The 17,684-nt window shown below is 47.7% G+C and overlaps 1 protein-coding gene across 1 annotated transcript in view; it reads left to right on the top strand.

The window, feature by feature from the left end:
• Positions 1 to 17,684, top strand: part of AOC3 (amine oxidase copper containing 3) — a 72,406-nt gene that overhangs the window by 18,647 nt on the left and 36,075 nt on the right. The window contains exon 2 of the mRNA XM_073562619.1: positions 15,468 to 15,753. Coding sequence (XP_073418720.1) covers positions 15,468 to 15,753 — 286 coding nt within the window. The remainder of the gene's footprint in view (positions 1 to 15,467; positions 15,754 to 17,684) is intronic.

Raw genomic sequence — 17,684 nt, 5'->3', positions numbered from 1 at the left:
GACCAAGCAGGGGGGTCACACTCATTGGCGACGGTACTGGCACAGGGCCCCTCATAGTACGCTGGTGTGTCTGACGGCGAGTGGGCCCCCCCACCGTCAGATACACTGTATTGTACTATGAGGGGCCCTGTGCCAGTGCCGTCGGCCATCAGTGGACCCATCCACCTGTTCAGAGCAACGGCATTTGCCCGGGTGCGCCACGTGTTGACCCCAGCCCTTGGGGGGGGCAACCCAGTTAGGGAGGTTTAAAAAATGGCATATGATGATGTGTAGGCTGGACATTCAGCAGCTGCAAATGGCGGAATTGGGCAAGTCTGAGGAAGAGGAGGACAAAAGCGAGGCAGTTTTCTGGCAACCTATGTGTCATCAGGGGAAGGTGGGACAAAATCCTTTGAAACCCATGCATGGTTCATTTTAATGAAGGTTAGATCATCAACATTTTGGGTCGACAGACGGGTCCTTTTTTCTGTCAGGATTGATCCAGCAGCACTGAAGACTCTTTCAGATAACACACTAGCAGCAGGGCAAGCGAGCTCCTGTAAGGCATATTGTACCAATTCAGGCCAGGTGTCCAGTTTAGAGGCCCAATAGTCAAAGGGGAATGACCTGTGAGGGAGAACATCGTTATGGGAGGAGAAGTAGTTTGTAACCATAGTTGACAACTGCTGTCTCCTGTCACTTTTAATCGATGCAGTATTAGCAGTCGTGTGAGCGGTACTTGAGAAATCAGTCCACAACATGGTCATGAAACCCCTGTCTCCAACGCCACTTTGGCTGTGTGCACCACGAACACCTCTTCCATTGTGCCCACTACAGGTCGTGGGAAAACCAGCACCGCTGCTGTGTGCTGGGAAAGCCTCAAACAAACGGTTTACCAGAGTTGCTTGTTTGTTTGCCAATATTATTTCTAGGTTCTCCTGTGGCATGATGTTGTGTAATTTGCCTTTGTAGCGTGGATCGAGGATGCTGGCCAGTAGTCGGCATCCTTCATCATTTTGGCAATGCGGGGGTCCCTTTTTAGGATCCGCAAGGCATAATCGCACATGTGGACCAATGTTCCAGGTGTCAATGATGCACTGCGAGTGCTGGGTTGAGGAGCACTTTCTGGCAAATCCACATCCCTACAGTCACGCACAAACCCTATACCTGACCTTGGAACACCAACATTTTCTCTTGCCCCCTGAGAAGCATCCTCCTGCCCAAAATAATCATCCCCTCATCCTCCTCCTCCTCCTCTTCCTTTTCTTCCTCCACCTCGTCCAGGACAGTTCCCTGACCAGACAATGGCTGACTGTCAGCAAGGCATCTCTCCTCCTCCTGTTCCTTCTCTTCTGCTGCAGATGCCAGATCCTTAATGTGCGTCAAACTTTGCATGAGCAGACGCATAAGTGGGATGCTCATGCTTATGATGGCATCGTCCACGCTTACCAGCCATGTGCATTCCTCAAAACAATGAAGGACTTTACAGAGGTCTTTCAGCTTTGACCACTGCACACCCGTCAATTCCATGTCTTCCTCAAACTGCCTGCCCGTGTATCCTCCCACAAATGCATTGCAGCCTGCCTCTGTTCGCACAGCCTCTCAACCATGTGCAGAGTGGAGTTCCACCTTGTTGCAAGTCTATGATTAGGCGGTGCTTGGGGAGGTGGAGAAATCGCTGCAGCTTCTGCATACGACTGGAGTGTACGGACGAGCGACGGATGTGCGAGCAGTCTTCGCACCTTATGGAGCAGGGATGTTAACTCCGGATAATTATTAAGGAAACACTGCACCACCAGGTTCAAAGTGTGAGCCAGGCAAGGTATGTGTGTGAGTTTTGCAAGGGCTATGGCTGCCACAAAATTACGGCCGTTATCACTGACTACCTTGCCTGGCTCAAGATGTAGACTGCCCAGCCATGACTCAGTTTGTCGCTGCAAGTAGTCGGCCAGTACCTCCATGGTGTGTCTGTTGTCGCCCAAAGACTTCATCTTTAACACAGCCTGCTGACGCTAACCACTAACTGTTCGATAGTGGGACACCTCGTGTGCAACACTGCTAGCTGCGGATGGAGTGCTCGTGCGACTGCGCTCTGTGGACGAGCTTTCTCTTATGGAGGAGGAGGAGGGTCGAAAGCCTACAGCCATCTGTTTCCTATACCGTGGGCTAGGCAGCACTGTTCCACCACCGCTGTCCCCTGTGGAGCCTGCATCCACCACATTAACCCAGTGCGCAGTGATGGACACTTAACGGCCCTGGCCATGCCTACTGGACCATGCATCTGTTGTGAGGTGCACCTTTCCACTCACTGATTGCTTGAGTGCATGGACAATGCGGTTTTTCACATGCAGGTGGAGGGCTGGGATGGCTTTTCGAGAAAAGAAGTGCCGACTGGGTAGGTCATAGCGTGGGACTGCGTAGGCCATGAGCTCGCAGAAAGCTTCGCTTTCAACCAAACGGTAGGGCATCATCTCTAATGAGATTAGTTTGGCAATGTAGGCGATCAAACACAGTGTACGCGGATGAGAGGATGAGTACTTTCTTGTCCTACTCAGAGTGTCTGGTAGGGTGAGCTGGACTTGAGAGCTGCATATGGGGGAAGTAGCGGTGGACCGGACGGAGTGAGAGGTGGGTTGGTGATGGTATTGGTGGTGATGGCCTAGATTCAGTGTTGTGTTGCAAAACCATTGTGATTCCCTGAGTGCTTTGGCCTTGCGACGACACCTCAACATTTAGTGCTGGTGGTGTGCTTAACGGTGGCAGTGGCCTTACAGTGGGGGAAGCGATGGAGCGTTGCTGGCTACCTTCAGTCGGAGCAGGTGCACATGTGCTACCTGAGGTTTTGTAGTCTGTCCACGCTTGCAAGTGCATGTTGATTGAATGTCTAAGCATGCAACTGGTATTCAAATTTCTGAGTTGTTTACCTCGGCTAAAGGTCCTTCCGCACTTCTTACAGGTAACCTTTGCCTCATCAGTAGGATTTTGGACAAAGAAGTGCCACACTGCACTCTTCCTACTATGGTATACATTTACTGGCCTTGCACGCTGTGCTAAGTTGACCGTCTGGCCAAGCTGTCCTGCAACTCTTTTAGTTTTTGGTCCACGTTTTTGGACAGCTACGGGCCTGGAAGATAACCGCTGCTGCGATGTCAATGCCTGCTGCGGATCCTTCTTCTTATCTGAACTATTGCCAGCACCACCCTCCTCCCCCAATGGATGCCAACCGGGTCAAGAACTGGGTCGTCCATCACCTCCTCTTCAAAGTCATCTGCACCTTCCTCTTTACCTTCCTCTGTGTCACCGTGTAAGGTGGTATAGTATGCGGGAAGGGGCACCTGAGTTTCATCAGGGTCAGATTCTGGCTCAGTAGACTGCGAGGGCAATGTAGTGCTCTGGGCCAATGTACCAGCAGAATCATCTAGCAGTGGCTGTGCATCAGTGCACTCCATGTCATATTCATCTTGGACTGGGGAATTCAGGATTTGACTGGATAACCCAGGCATGGTATGTGAAAAAAGCTCCATAGAGTAATCTGAAGTGTGGGCTGCTGCATCCTTAACTTTTGGTGGGGGTGAAGGACACAAGGAAAGGTGTTTTTCCTGACCAGAACCCTGCACTGATGACTCAGTGCTTGCAGGTTTCGAACGTTCAGAAGAGGAGGCAATAGAGCTGGTGGCTGTTTCGACAATGTACGCCAAAACCTGTTCCTGATGCTCCGGCTTTAAAAGCGGTTTTCCTACTCCAAGAAAAGGGAACCTTACAGGCCTTCTTGGGCCAGACGATGACGCAGGCCCAACACCTCCTGCCTTAGCTGCTATTGTGCTTTTGCCAGAACCAGCCGATGCACCACCACCATCAGTACCAGCCGCGCCCCCCTGCCCACGTCCGCGGCCTCTTCCATCATACTTCCTCATGTTTGGGAAAATGTACCAAAAATACCAGCAGAGAGATGGTACTGTATGAGGAGCGTCCACCTGTGTAAGGTTTATTAAAAAAATTAAATCTACGTATATATTTTGTTAGTCACAGACGATCTCCCAGTATGTATTTGACCGTAATCCAACAAGCAGATATACGGTACTGTATCAGAAGTGTACAGCTGTATACGTTTTTTGTGTAACTAACAATCTCCGTATATGTATTTATGGAGTGTCACACACACACGCTGACTCTGTATAAATGTGACTGTAATGCGAACAGCAGATATACAATACTGTTTGAGAATCGGACAGCTCAATACGGTATATGGAGAAATGGAAATGTCTGTATATGTATTTACAGAGTGTCACATACACACGCTGACTCTGTATAGATGTGACCATAATGCGGACGGCAAATATACAATACTGTTTGAGAATCGGAAAGCTCTATACGGTGTCTGTATGGAAAATTGTAAATCTCCGTCAATTTTTATACGGAATGACATACGCTGTCTCTGTCTAGTTTTGACCGTTATCAAACAGCAGATATACGAAACTGTTTGAAAAGCGGACAGCTCTATATGGTAACATGCTTTTACATCATGCATGTCATTCAAGTCTACTCCAGTTCAGTTTTTTTGTTTTTCTTCAGCATTTTTGTATTCAGAACAAATAGGGTGTGGCCTCCTTTCTACTGAGCTGTGTAGTTCACTTATAGTCCCTCTGAAGCTGGGTGTCCGTTTGGGACCCAGAGACTCTGCCACTATTCACACTAGGTAGGTTTTAACCGTTAGTGTAGTTACTGTCTCAAATGGGTACACCTTGCCGTGGTGGGACAGCTTTATACTTTTTTGATCAAAATAGTGTTTACCAAGTACCCTATGTTATTTAATGCACTTGCTTTTTTACTTATTTATTTTCATTAGGGTATATACACACATTGTTTTTTCCTTTGGTTTTGCTTGCTTTTATGGCCAGTGTGAACATGCTTTTACATCATGCATGTCATTCAAGTCTACTCCAGTTCAGTTTTTTGGGGTTTTTTTTAGCTCTATACGGTGTAGGTCTGGAAAAATAGAAAATCTCCTCGGTTTGTTTTTCCAGAGTCACACACATATAGCTTGTATTTGTCCGTGATACCAGCCGGTACACGGTAGTGTGTGAGGAGCGTACACCGCTATACGGTGTCTGTATGGAAAATTGTAAATCTCCGTCTAATTTTATACGGAGTGACGCACCCTGTCTCTGTCTAGTTTTGACCGTTATCAAACAGCAGATATACAAAACTGTTTGAAAAGCGGACAACTCTATATGGTGTAGGTCTGGAAAAATGGAAAATCTCCTTGGTTTTTTTTTCCAGAGTCACACACAGATAGCTTGTATTTGTCCGTGATACTAGCCAGTACACGGTAGTGCGTGAGGAGCATACACCGCTATACGGTATCTGTAAGGAAAATTGTAAATCTCTGTCTAATTTTATACGGAGTGACACACGCTGTCTCTGTCTAGTTTTGATCGTAATCAAACAGCAGATATACAAAACTGTTTGAAAAGTGGACAGCTCTATACGGTATAGGTCTGGAAAAATGGAAAATCTCCTCGGTTTGTTTTTCCAGAGTCACACACAGATAGCTTGTATTTGTTCGTGATACCAGCCGGTACACTGTAGTGTGTGAGGAGCGTACACCGCTATACGGTGTCTGTATGGAAAATTGTAAATCTCCGTCTATTTTTATACGGATTGACACACGCTGTCTCTGTATAGTTTTGACCGTTATCAAACAGCAGATATACGAAACTGTTTGAAAAGCGGACAGCTCTACACGGTGTAGGTCTGGAAAAATCGAAAATCTCCTCGGTTTATTTTTCCAGAGTCACACACAGATAGTTTGTATTTGTCCGTGATACCAGCCGGTACACGGTAGTGTGTGAGGAGCGTACACCGCTATGCGGTGTGTGAAAAAATGAACGCTTGGTAACTGACCAGAACAAAATAATAAAAGTTGGAGTGCTTTGAAAAAAGCAGTTTGAACAGCAGTGTGCACACAGCAATGTAGCTATCAGGTAGCCTTAAAAGGCAGCCTAATCACCACCAGCGCTGCTGCACACAACAAAAATCCTCCCCTGTCACTGCACACTAACTGTACAGTGAAAAGCGCTATCAGCAGAAGCAAATTTTTTTTCTTCTTCCCTGCCTAACGCTCTCCCTATTCAGAATAAGGAGCAGCACCTCTCCCTATTCTAAGATTGGCAGAAGTAAGATGGCGGTCATGGCCTTTTATAGCCACTGTGACGCCACACAAAGCCACCCAATCACTTCAATGCCCTTCTTTAAGATAGTGGTGGCCGCTGCCCATGTCATCACGTTGCCCACAGTGTGCTTCCACCATCATTGGCTGAGAAAAGGCGCTGGAAACATTATTTCAAATGCGACTTTGGCGCTTGGGTCAGCGACCTCATGGCCGACCTCACGCTATGGTCGGGTTTCGATTGGTGAAACCCGACTTTAGCTAAAGTCGGTGACTTTTGAATTTGACCGACCCGTTTCGCTCAACTCTAGTGCAGATGTTATGCTGAGTAGATGAGAAGTTGGTGAAGGAAGTGGAGTAGGAGGAGGAGGAGGAGGCAACATAGACAGAGAAACATTCCTAAAACACTCAGCAATCCTCGGTGGTGGTAGGACGTGCACCAAGAAAGTAGATGCCCAATAACACTAATGGTGGTGGTGCTGTCACATCCTATCTTTACAGGAACCATGTGGCCCTGTTGCTCAGGAGGGGGGGAAGTGGCTGAGAGTGTAGCAAAAGAGGGAGCAGGAAGAACCTCAGTTTTTTCCTTTTTTTTTTCAGTTGTGTACTCCACTGCAGCTTGTGCTTTGCATTCAGATGCCTCGTCATGCAGGTGGTGCTCAGGTTAAGAACATTTATGCCTTGCTTTAGTTTCTGAAGTCACGTGTGTATTGTCATGGAGTTACCTTGACCTGGCTTTGGTGTGCTCAGTTTGTTGGCGCATTAACCAGTAGAAGCCAATGTAATGGCTAGGAAACGGATGTAGTGCTTTTGCACCCTGCTTCCTCTCTTGCTGTGCAACTGGGCCAGCGTGACCACCACTTCTTCTTCCGAACAGCCCACATCCCATGGATGACCTTGACTCCATGTGGGGTCTAGGACCTCATCATGCCCATTGCATCATTGCATCTCTCCAGTCTGTCCTTAACTCTGCTGAACCAGTCCTCACTACTCCTCTGTTTCTCTCTTCTGCAAATTACTTCATTGGCTCCCAATTCCACAACATATCCACTTCAAGCTACTAACACTGACCAACAAAGCCAACTGAGCCGCCCTCCCAGGGCCGTGAGGTACTCGGTACCGGGCCGGTGTCAGGGGGATCTGTCGTGGCAGCGGTGACCCGGTCCGTGACCCTGGGCGCCCAAGTAATGGGGTGGTTTGTGATAGTTAATGGGATAATAGTTCATGACGCCCCCTGTGGTGTTCAGCAAGGGAGGGGTTAAGTCGACGCTGCATGCAGATACGCTGGGACTGATGGTGTGGTGCAGCAAAGATGGTGTAGCTCCCCACAGGTGGAGCTGTAGTCCCAGGGCAGTGTAGGTGCAATGGATCTGGAGAAGTGCAGGATGGTGTGGATGTTGGTACCCAGATGTAGCGGTGCTGAAGGTGTTAGCGACGAAGGAATGGAGGACACCAGAGCTTGCAGTTTCAAAGCTTTACTCACAGTTCGTGGTACACACTGGTGCCTGCCTCTGTGCAGTGTCCTCCGGGGTAAAGACTCAATCAACCTCCCGGGCAAGTCAGGGCTCTCCTCTCCAACACTCCGCCAACATGTACCTTTCCTGAACGACTCCTCCAATGCGCCTTGTGGTGTGAAGCACTCCAGTACTTAGTAACCCTGGAATGCCTCCTAACTAGATGTTCCTAGAACTTTACTTGCACGGCAGACAGCTGTAGTCTGCTTCGGGGACGCCTCACTCCCGGGTCTCTATCTGTGTCGCTGTTGTGCCTCAAGTCTTGGATGGGAGTAATGCATTTACAGCCAACTACTCCACCGGTGTCTTCTGCAGAACCATAAGTGTCCATACAACCTCGGGGACCGGGCCCCGCCTTGCGCTGAGAACCTATAGGCAGGGTTCCTCTTCCAACCCACTCCTCCTCTCTGTTCTCTTCTCCTTTGTTCCGTACTTGTCTTTCCTTCCTATGGGTGCTTAGGTTACAGTTCTCCGTCTTTCCACCTTTCTTACTTTCCCGTGCCAGCTGGCTCAGATCACTGAGGCAGCTGCAGCACTCCTTCCTTCATCCCTTCTTCCAGGGATCCTCACTCCTCACCGAGTGACTTCCTACTTCGCCGACCTTCTGTCAGACGGCCCCCTAAGGGACTGACTTGTAATTCTAAACCTTACCAATCTTTTATATGGATCTAAACTCCACCCACCTCCCAACACATCCAGTGTTCTATGCAGAGGTGCTCCTAATATATAGGAGAAGAAAGGACCTCAATGTGATGTGCAGAACTACCCTGTTGTGTGGGGTGCGAGTGTTGGAGCGTGGAAAGGAGTTCCCAACCTACCAGGATGGTGGGGCACCGCACCTTAGGAGAAGGTGCAGTACCTCTGTGGCGACTGAGCCTCAGGGGCGCCACACATCCATAATATGGCACCCCATATATCTCTGAAGTAATCTCCTGGTATCTCCCACCACGTAATCTCCGGTCCTCCCAAGACCACCTTCTCTCCTCCACAATCGTATATGTTCCTGATCCAATTACCCGCAAGACTTCTCATGAGTATTCCCCATCCTCTCAAATTCTGTGCCCCAACACGTCTGATGATCCACCTACATTCAGAACTTTAAAGCTGAACTTGAAGTCTAGGGACGGTGTTATACATAATAAATGAGGAAAAATAGTAACTAAGGACGGTGATATACACTGTATACTAAGGGACTGTGCTTTACATAATAATTGAGTACACCATATACTAAGGAACTGCGCTATGTATAATAAGTTTACATTCCTGTATCTGTGTGCAGTGTCAGTGTGCTGCAAGCTTTTACAGTCGCATTGAGCATGTCCTATTCTGATCCTCAAAATTGCATCAGAACAGAACATTCTCTGACCCTCATGGATCTTATTCTCAGTGCCGTGATTTTCATGTATGTGTGAATGGACCTATAAAACTTTGTGTGCCGTCCGATAAAATAACCTGGGAGCACATGGACATTTCACACTAATGTGAGAATGTAGAATAATGTATTTTACAAAAAACATTATCTCTCCACATCACACAGTGCAGATCTCTATATATAAATCTGAATGTGTGTGTATCACCAACCAATCACGAAGCAGCAGAGTGGGACACCATCCATTCACGAAGCAGCAGAGGGGGACGCGGTTGGAGAGTGGGGCTGAGGACGGATACAGCAGGACAGTGCATGGAGTGCGGGGCTGTGAGGAAGACAGTCTTCAGGACGGGGCTGAAGAGTGCCGGCACCCTCCCAGCCCTGTCCCAGCTCAGTTGGCGCTCCCTGTCACCAACTGCGCTATCCCCCCTCTCCCCTGCAGCTTCCTGACCTAAATTTAGTCCCCGACTTCTACTGCGGCCTATTACAGCGCTAGGCCACGCCCCCCGTAGAACGCCCCATCACATGCGCTGCAGCTCCGCACTAGCTCTGCCCACTCTGCCCAGCTCCGCCCACTCCAGCCAAACAAACAATCTGCGCACCTCTCTCTCCTGGTCCTGGAGTCACTGTGTGTGGTGCATGGAGAGCGGGGCTGTGGAGGAAGGAAGACAGCAGAGCTGTAGAGGAAGAGAGCGGGAGAGCAGGGCTGTGAAGGAAGAGAACGGGGCTGTGGACGGAGAGAGCGGGGCTGTGAAGGAAGAGAATGGGGCTGTGGACGAGGAGATCAGGGCTGTGAAGGAAGAGAACGGGGTTGTGGAGGGAGAGAGCAGGAGAGCACAGCTGTGGACGAAGAGACCAAGCTGTGGAAGAAGAGAGCGGGACTGTGGAGGGGCATCGGGACATAGTTGTAGAGCGCGGCTACAGAGGGATAGAAAGGGACGGCGGGTGGAGAGCGGGGATGTTAAGGAAGACAGCAAGACCCACAGTAAGGTACTGCGGGGAGGAGGACCCCCATATAGTGATTGGGCCAGAATCAAGGGGACCGCCATCAGGGTTATTGAAGGAACTACATCAGGGGGATTACAAAGAGAGACATGCGACTGAAGTTGTCAGGGCAACAGGGGGCAGGGCTAGGAAAAAAGGAGCAGGGGGTGCGCTGAGGTGGCAGTTGGGGAGAGCCAGAGGGATGGCAGGAAGTAGGGAGACTTGCAGGGACACCGACAGGAGCCTGTGAGGAGAAAACTGTGCATTTACTGACAAGAGAGATGTGAGAGACTGTTACCGGAGACTGCTCCCCGCCCCCGTTCTCAGAGCATCATCCCCGCTGCCCCCCACCTTTGTGGGGGAGGATCTTTACCTCAGGTTGTGGCTGTGAGTGCACGTAGCCAGGCCACAGAGGCTTGTACACTTCCTCCCAGCCTTCTCCCACCACGGCGACCTTGCCATCACCGGCCTGAAGATACGCCACCTCGTCATAGGCGAGGTTAAAAGGCCCGCTACCCCAGCTTTGGGAGAGACTCCTTGATAAAGGATGGCTACAGGTCATCTGGGGAACTGCGTCATCACCGCGCGCCACCGGTATCGCTTTCTTCAGGGCCTGTTGCGCCCCACCGGCATCGTTTTCTTCAGGGCCTGTTGCGCCCCACCGGCATCGTTTTCTTCAGGGCCTGTTGCGCCCCACCGGCATCGTTTTCTTCAGGGCCTGTTGCGCCCCACCGGCATCGCTTTCTTCAGGGCCTGTTGCGCCCCACCGGCATCATTTTCTTCAGGGCCTGTTGCGCCCCACCGGCATCGTTTTCTTCAGGGCCTGTTGCGCCCCACCAGCATCGCTTTCTTCAGGGCCTGTTGCGCCCCACCGGCATCGCTTTCTTCAGGGCCTGTTGCGCCCCACCGGCATCGTTTTCTTCAGGGCCTGTTGCACCCCATCGGCATTGCTTTCTTCAGGGCCTGTTGCACCCCATCAGCATCGCTTTCTTCAGGGCCTGTTGTGCCCCACCGACATCGCTTTCCTTAGGGCCTGTGGAGCCCCTTTCCTCTCCGGAGTAGCGAGGCGTCAGGACAGCCGCCTCAGCGACCTCTACGCGGCCACGCTCACGAAACCGGCAGCCCCCTGGAAGGCTAAGTTGCAATATCGTCTTGTTAAGGCTAGTTTCACATTAGCGTTTTTTTGCGCAGCGCATCGGGCGCATAAAAAACGCAAAGAAAAACGCAAAACAAACGCGCGTTTTTTTAACGTCATGCGCACGCTGATGTGTAAAAAAAACGCAGCGTTGTTTGCGTTTTACATGCGTTTTTTGCATGCGTTGGCGTTTTTTATGCGCATGCGTTTTTAAGTGTGACGTTTTTTCCATTGTCTAGAGAACATTCTAGACTTGTTTCACTCAAAAACGCATGCGTAAAAAAACGCAACCGTGCGCAAGACCATGCGCACGCATGCGTTACCATAGACATCAATGTGTTGTTTTTGCGCATTCCGTGCGCAAGCGTGCGCATGCGTTTTTTTGCCGAGACAGGGCGCACCAAAAAATCCAACATGTTGCGTCTGGCGCACCTGGCGCAAAAGACAAAAAAACGCATGCGCACGAAAACGCAAGTGTGCGCAAAAACATGCGCACGTCATGTTAAACATAGGTGCGCAGTGCGCATGCGCACGGGTGCGCACGATGCGCTGCGCACAAAAGCGCAAATGTGAAACCAGCCTAAGATTGTTGAGTCCCTGCGTGGACTGTTTGTTTTGTCATTAATTTATGTTTGTTCAGCTGAGCCCAGCGGCTACAGTTTGATAAAAGTTATTTCACAAACCACCATCCATCTAGTGTCTCGTCACTGCATCCTGCGAACCTGCTTGACCCTACACTACTATGCCCGGGCAATGCCGGGCTCTTCAGCCAATACAGAATAATATCTACATCCAGGAACTTATCGTTGACATCTCGTCTGTTTAGAGCCGCTTTCTCCTGTTTCTTCTCTATCTGGTCAGACCTTCATGTCAATATAACCCAGCCACGAATCGTTTTGTCAAGATGATCTTCGTAGCCCTGAAAATAACAAGATCACATACATTGCATTGTATACATACATGTGTCTCCTCCCTGAATACAGATATGTAGCCCACCATTAAAAATATAAAGCGATAAGCAGCACTGTGTACCCCCTTAACTATAATCTCTGACTCCCCATAATTTAAGTTATTCAGTCTGACTCTCATTGTTTTCCTCCATCATCTCCATCAATGCCCTCTCCACCACCTCCATCATTGCCCTCTCCACCACTTCCATCATTGTTCTCCCCACCAACTACTTTATTGCTCTCTCCACCGCCTCCAGCATTAACCTCTTCACCAAATCCATCATTGCCCTCTCCACCACCTCCATCATTGCCCTCTCTACCACCTCCATCATTGTTCTCCCCCCATCTTCATTATTGCCCTCTCCACCAGGTCCATCTTTGCCCTTTCCACCACCTCCATCATTGTTCTCCCCCACCAACTCCATTATTGCCTTCTCCACCACTCCCAGTATTACCCTCTTCACCACATCCATCATTACCCTCTCCACCACCTCCATCATTGCAGAGGTTTGCCACTTGATAATGAGGAGGACGATTGGAGATCTGGAGTTTCTGACTGGATTTAAGACAGCCGACTCCCTCTATCCCTGCTGGTGATTTTTTCCTGCCTCCTGAGGTCTTAGTTTCCAGCTCAGTCCCTGCATGCTCATCTAAATGTTCTTTTGCTATTGTTCACATTTGATCTGGTTTTGTCTATTTCAGTTTTGTGTGGTCAGGCAGCTCTGGCTGGGGCGGTGATGAATCTCCATCCATATGTTACTGCTTGTGCCAGTTTGTTTTTGTCCCTTATTAGATTGGCCTCTTTTTGCTCTGCTTTCAGAATATACCAGAGTGCTGATATAGTGGGCGAAGTCATGCGACTTCAATATTTTTCTATGAGACGTGTTGGACATTTTTTGCAGGGTTTTTTGTGTGATTGCAGACAGTATCTTTCTTTTCCTGTCCTGTCTAGTTAGTGTGGGCCCCATCGTTTGCTCAGTCTATTTTCCTACCTGTGTTTGTGTTTTCATCTTGTCTCCCCAACAATTTATGTTTGGGGTCTATCTATTCCTTTGGGGTCTGCTCTGGGGCAGTTTAGATTTCCATTTTCTTGCTTTAGGCTTATTTAGCTCTCCAGCTGTGTCGAGGCGTCTAGGATCATCGTAGGTACACTCCACCGCTACTGCTAGTTGTGTGGATAGGATCAGGGGTCTGCAATCCGCTTAGTTACCAACCTCTCTGGTTTTCTGTGGCTTAGTTTGGTCTTGCTCTCCTCCTCGGTGACCCAATCATAACACACCCCTCCACCTCCGGGCCCCGGTGCAGCTGCACTGGCTGCACATGCGGTATGTCTGACCGTGAATCTCTCGCTGTTCGACCCCATCCTCACCCCTGTTTTCTTTGCCAGTCTACACACAGCAGAAAGCCACAGCAGTTGGCACCTGTGTTTCCTCATCATCAGCAGAGATGTACTGCGATAGTTCACTGACCGTTTGTACTACCCATCTCATGTACTTATCCTAAAACAAAACAAGTGGTTGGGCATCAGTGCAGTTAATCAATTCCACTTGTGGGGCAGGGCCAGGTGGATGGCCCAAAGAACCACAGTCAGCAGAGTCATCAAAAAGCGGAAGTGACTGCTGCATGACTTGAGGCTCAGACTGGTTGCCTGATTTGCAACTGTGCTAGGTGGAAAACAAAGCAAAGGAACTGAAGTTACTCTCAGCCATCCAATCTAAAACCACCTCTACTTGCTCTGGCCTTACCATTCGCCTAGCAGTACAGTACTCTTGCCTATGAAATTACGCAGAACGTACAGTAGCTTGCATGCACCAGAGGAAGATGTTTCATTTGTGCACGTAGCAAGCACAGATTGACCACGTCCTTTCTCTTCCTGCAGCAGCTATACCACCACCAGCAGCAAAATGGCCACATCCCCTATTTGATGGTCTCCTCATTCTTTGCATCACAAAAAAAGTGCAGAGTATTACACGGCCTGTATAAAGAGTGCTCCCACAGAGCCTGTTTTCAGAGTACCCCCCCTCATAAAAAAAGTGTTAGCTACCTCCTCCACCTCTTCCCCCTACACTGGCACATCCACCTCCTCCTTAACCTCTTCCTCTACTTGAATCTCCACCTCCTGGTTCAAGATTATTATTATTTTTTATCTTATTTTATGTTATTTTAAGTCATTTCCTAATCCACATTTGTTTGCAGGGAATTTGTCCTGCTCTTACTGCCATTTAGCTTCATTTTGCAGTCCCCTAGCCCTCACTATGACCATTTTACAGCCATTTTAGAGCACCAAATCTCTGGTCCCTATTGACTTCTATCGAGTTTGGGTTCGGGATCAAATTCAGATGCCGAACTGAACTTTGCGCTGCAGTTCGACCGAACGTGACCATCCAAGGGTCCGCTCATCCCTACTTATTACATACAACTTGAAGTTTGCTCTCATATATGCTAAAAAAGACTACTTGTTAGGCCTGTTTCACACATCCGTTTGTCTCCATCAGTCAAAATCCGCTGTTTTGCAAAAAAAATGGATCCGCCATTTTTCTTGGCGGATCTGTTTTTTTTCCCATTGACTTGCATTATCGGCGGATCTTCCGTAGGATCCGTTTTTTACGGATCCGCCAAAATTTTGGTGTCCGCTGACATGCCAGGATGGACAATGAAACGTTTTTTAGGCTGGCCGGATCCGCATTTGTCGGCTGCTAAAAATTCTCTCTCTCTCCCCCAAACAGCGGTTCCTTTAAATGTCATCATTCGCCGGATCCGTTAGCACAACGGTCCGGTGACACCCGTTGATGTCAGTACTAACACGGATCTGTTTTCCATCATTTTTGCGGATTACAACTGACATAAAAAATGTATGTGTGAAACAGGCCTTACTCTCATATCTACATCCCATCACCGCAATTATTTCAACTTCTAACTCCCATCTCCACTCCGTCGTTGTCTCCTACATCTCCCACCTCAGTTGAGGAAAATGTTTTAAATTCAGAGAAAGATTCACCCTAGAGAGCCCTCGGCACAGTTTTTAACTCCTCCTCTCGTACCATAACATGCTTCTTCACCATTCATTAACAAAACCTGTCCATTCTACTCTCTAAACCATACCTCAATAATAACTAATGCAGTGTTGCGCAGTTTAAGAATGCCCAAAATGAACTTTTGCACCTGGATCCATAAACTTTTAGATTAGCCCCTGCTATAAACTATTAGGTACATTCCTGTTCATTATTTTTTTACCTGCTGGACTTTCTAAATATTACAAGAAATATGTAATGTGAGACATTCATAAAAACTGCAGAAATGTGGATGGAATCTTGCTTATTATTTTGCAACTTTGGAACCTAATGCATAATGTCATTTGTTTTTCTAGGAACTCACAATTCAATTATGACTCAAGATATGAAATTTAATCCTGTAAATTTACCATGGGAACCAGATGTTAAAATACAACGACCAAAGGTGGTACGAAGCATATTGGAAAATGAGAACGAAGCAGCTTTTGAGCTTCACGCCAAGACACCTCGTTATATCCACTTCTCAAGCAACTTGACTAACAAATGGGGTCATCCTCGTTCCTACAGAGTTCAGGTGGTCAGCTTTGCAGGAGACTTTTTACCAGAAGATAGTCCAGTTGAGAAAGCGATGGGTTGGGCCAGGTGAGAAAAGTCAAGGTTTATTTTCTTCCTATAATAATTTTATAATAATAATTTTATTTATATAGCACCAGCAAATTATTCTGCAGCACTTTACAATTAAGCAGGGACATGTACAAACAATAAAAACAATACATAGTAACACATAGTTCAACAGTTATACAGTCATGGCCAAAAGTATTGACACCCCTACAATTCTGTCAGATAATACTCAGTTTCTTCCTGAAAATGATTGCAAACACAAATTCTTTGGTATTATTATCTTCATTTAATTTGTCTTAAATGAAAAAACACAAAAAGAATTGTCCTAAAGCCAAATTGGATATAATTCCACACCAAACATAACAAAGAGGGTGGACAAAAGTATTGGCACTGTTCGAAAAATCATGTGATGCTTCTCTAATTTGTGTAATTAACAGCACCTATAACTTACCTGTGGCACCTAACAGGTGTTGGCAATAACTAAATCACACTTGCAGCCAGTTGACATGGATTAAAGTTGACTCAACCTCTGTCCTGTGTCCTTGTGTGTACCACATTGAGCATGGAGAAAAGAAAGAAGACCAAAGAACTGTCTAAGGACTTGAGAAACCAAATTGTGAGGAAGCATGAGCAATCTCAAGGCTACAAGTCCATCTCCAAAGACCTGAATGTTCCTGTGTCTACCGTGTGCAATGTCATCAAGAAGTTCAAAGCCCATGGCACTGTGGCTAACCTCCCTAGATGTGGCCGGAAAAGAAAAATTGACAAGAGATTTCAACGCAAGATTGTGCGGATGTTGGATAAAGAACCTCCACTAACATCCAAACAAGTTCAAGCTGCCCTGCAGTCCGAGGGTACAACGGTGTCAACCCGTACTATCCGTCGGCATCTGAATGAAAAGGGACTGTATGGTAGGAGACCCAGGAAGACTCCACTTCTTACCCCGAGACATAAAAAAGCCAGGCTGGAGTTTGCCAAAACTTACCTGAAAAAGCCTAAAACATTTTGGAAGAATGTTCTCTGGTCAGATGAGACAAAAGTAGAGCTTTTAGGGCAAAAGCATCAACATAGAGTTTACAGGAGAAAAAAGAGGCATTCAAAGAAAAGTACACGGTCCCTACAGTCAAACATGGCGGAGGTTCCCTGATGTTTTGGGGTTGCTTTGCTGCCTCTGGCACTGGACTGCTTGACCGTGTGCATGGCATTATGAAGTCAGAAGACTACCAACAAATTTTGCAGCATAATTTAGGGCCCAGTGTGAGAAAGCTGGGTCTCCCTCAGAGGTCATGGGTCTTCCAGCAGGACAATAACCAAAAACACACTTCAAAAAGCACTAGAAAATGGTTTGAGAGAAAGCACTGGAGACTTCTAAGGTGGCCAGCAATGAGTCCAGACCGGAATCCCATAGAACACCTGTGGCGAGATCTAAAAATGGCAGTTTGGAGAAGGCACCCTTCAAATATCAGGGACCTGGAGTAGTTTGCCAAAGAAGAATGGTCTAAAATTCCAGCAGAGCATTGTAAGAAACTCATTGATGGTTACTGAAAGCGGTTGGTCGCAGTTATTTTGGCTAAAGGTTGTGCAACCAAGTATTAGGCTGAGGGTGCCAATACTTTTGTCCGGCCCATTTTTGGAGTTTTGTGTAAAATGATCAATGTTTTGCTTTTTGCTTCATTCTCTTTTGTGTTTTTTTCATTTAAGACAAATTAAATGAAGATAATAATACCAAAGAATTTGTGTTTGCAATCATTTTCAGGAAGAAACGGAATATTATCTGACAGAATTGCAGGGGTGTCAATACTTTTGGCCATGACTGTAGGAGGAGAGAGGGCCCTGCTCCCACAGCTTACAATCTATAAGGAAATAGAAGGGACACAATAGGTAAAAAGTGCTCGTCATGTATGGTCCAGCCATCATTATAATAAATAGGGCATTTCAAATAATGCTGCATG

Source organism: Dendrobates tinctorius, unplaced genomic scaffold (assembly GCF_039654945.1).
Source record: "Dendrobates tinctorius isolate UK_male_01 unplaced genomic scaffold, ASM3965494v1 ptg000360l, whole genome shotgun sequence".
NCBI lineage: Eukaryota > Metazoa > Chordata > Amphibia > Anura > Dendrobatidae > Dendrobates > Dendrobates tinctorius.
Note: the sequence above shows the minus strand (reverse complement) of the source record. Positions and strands in the feature narration are given on the sequence as shown.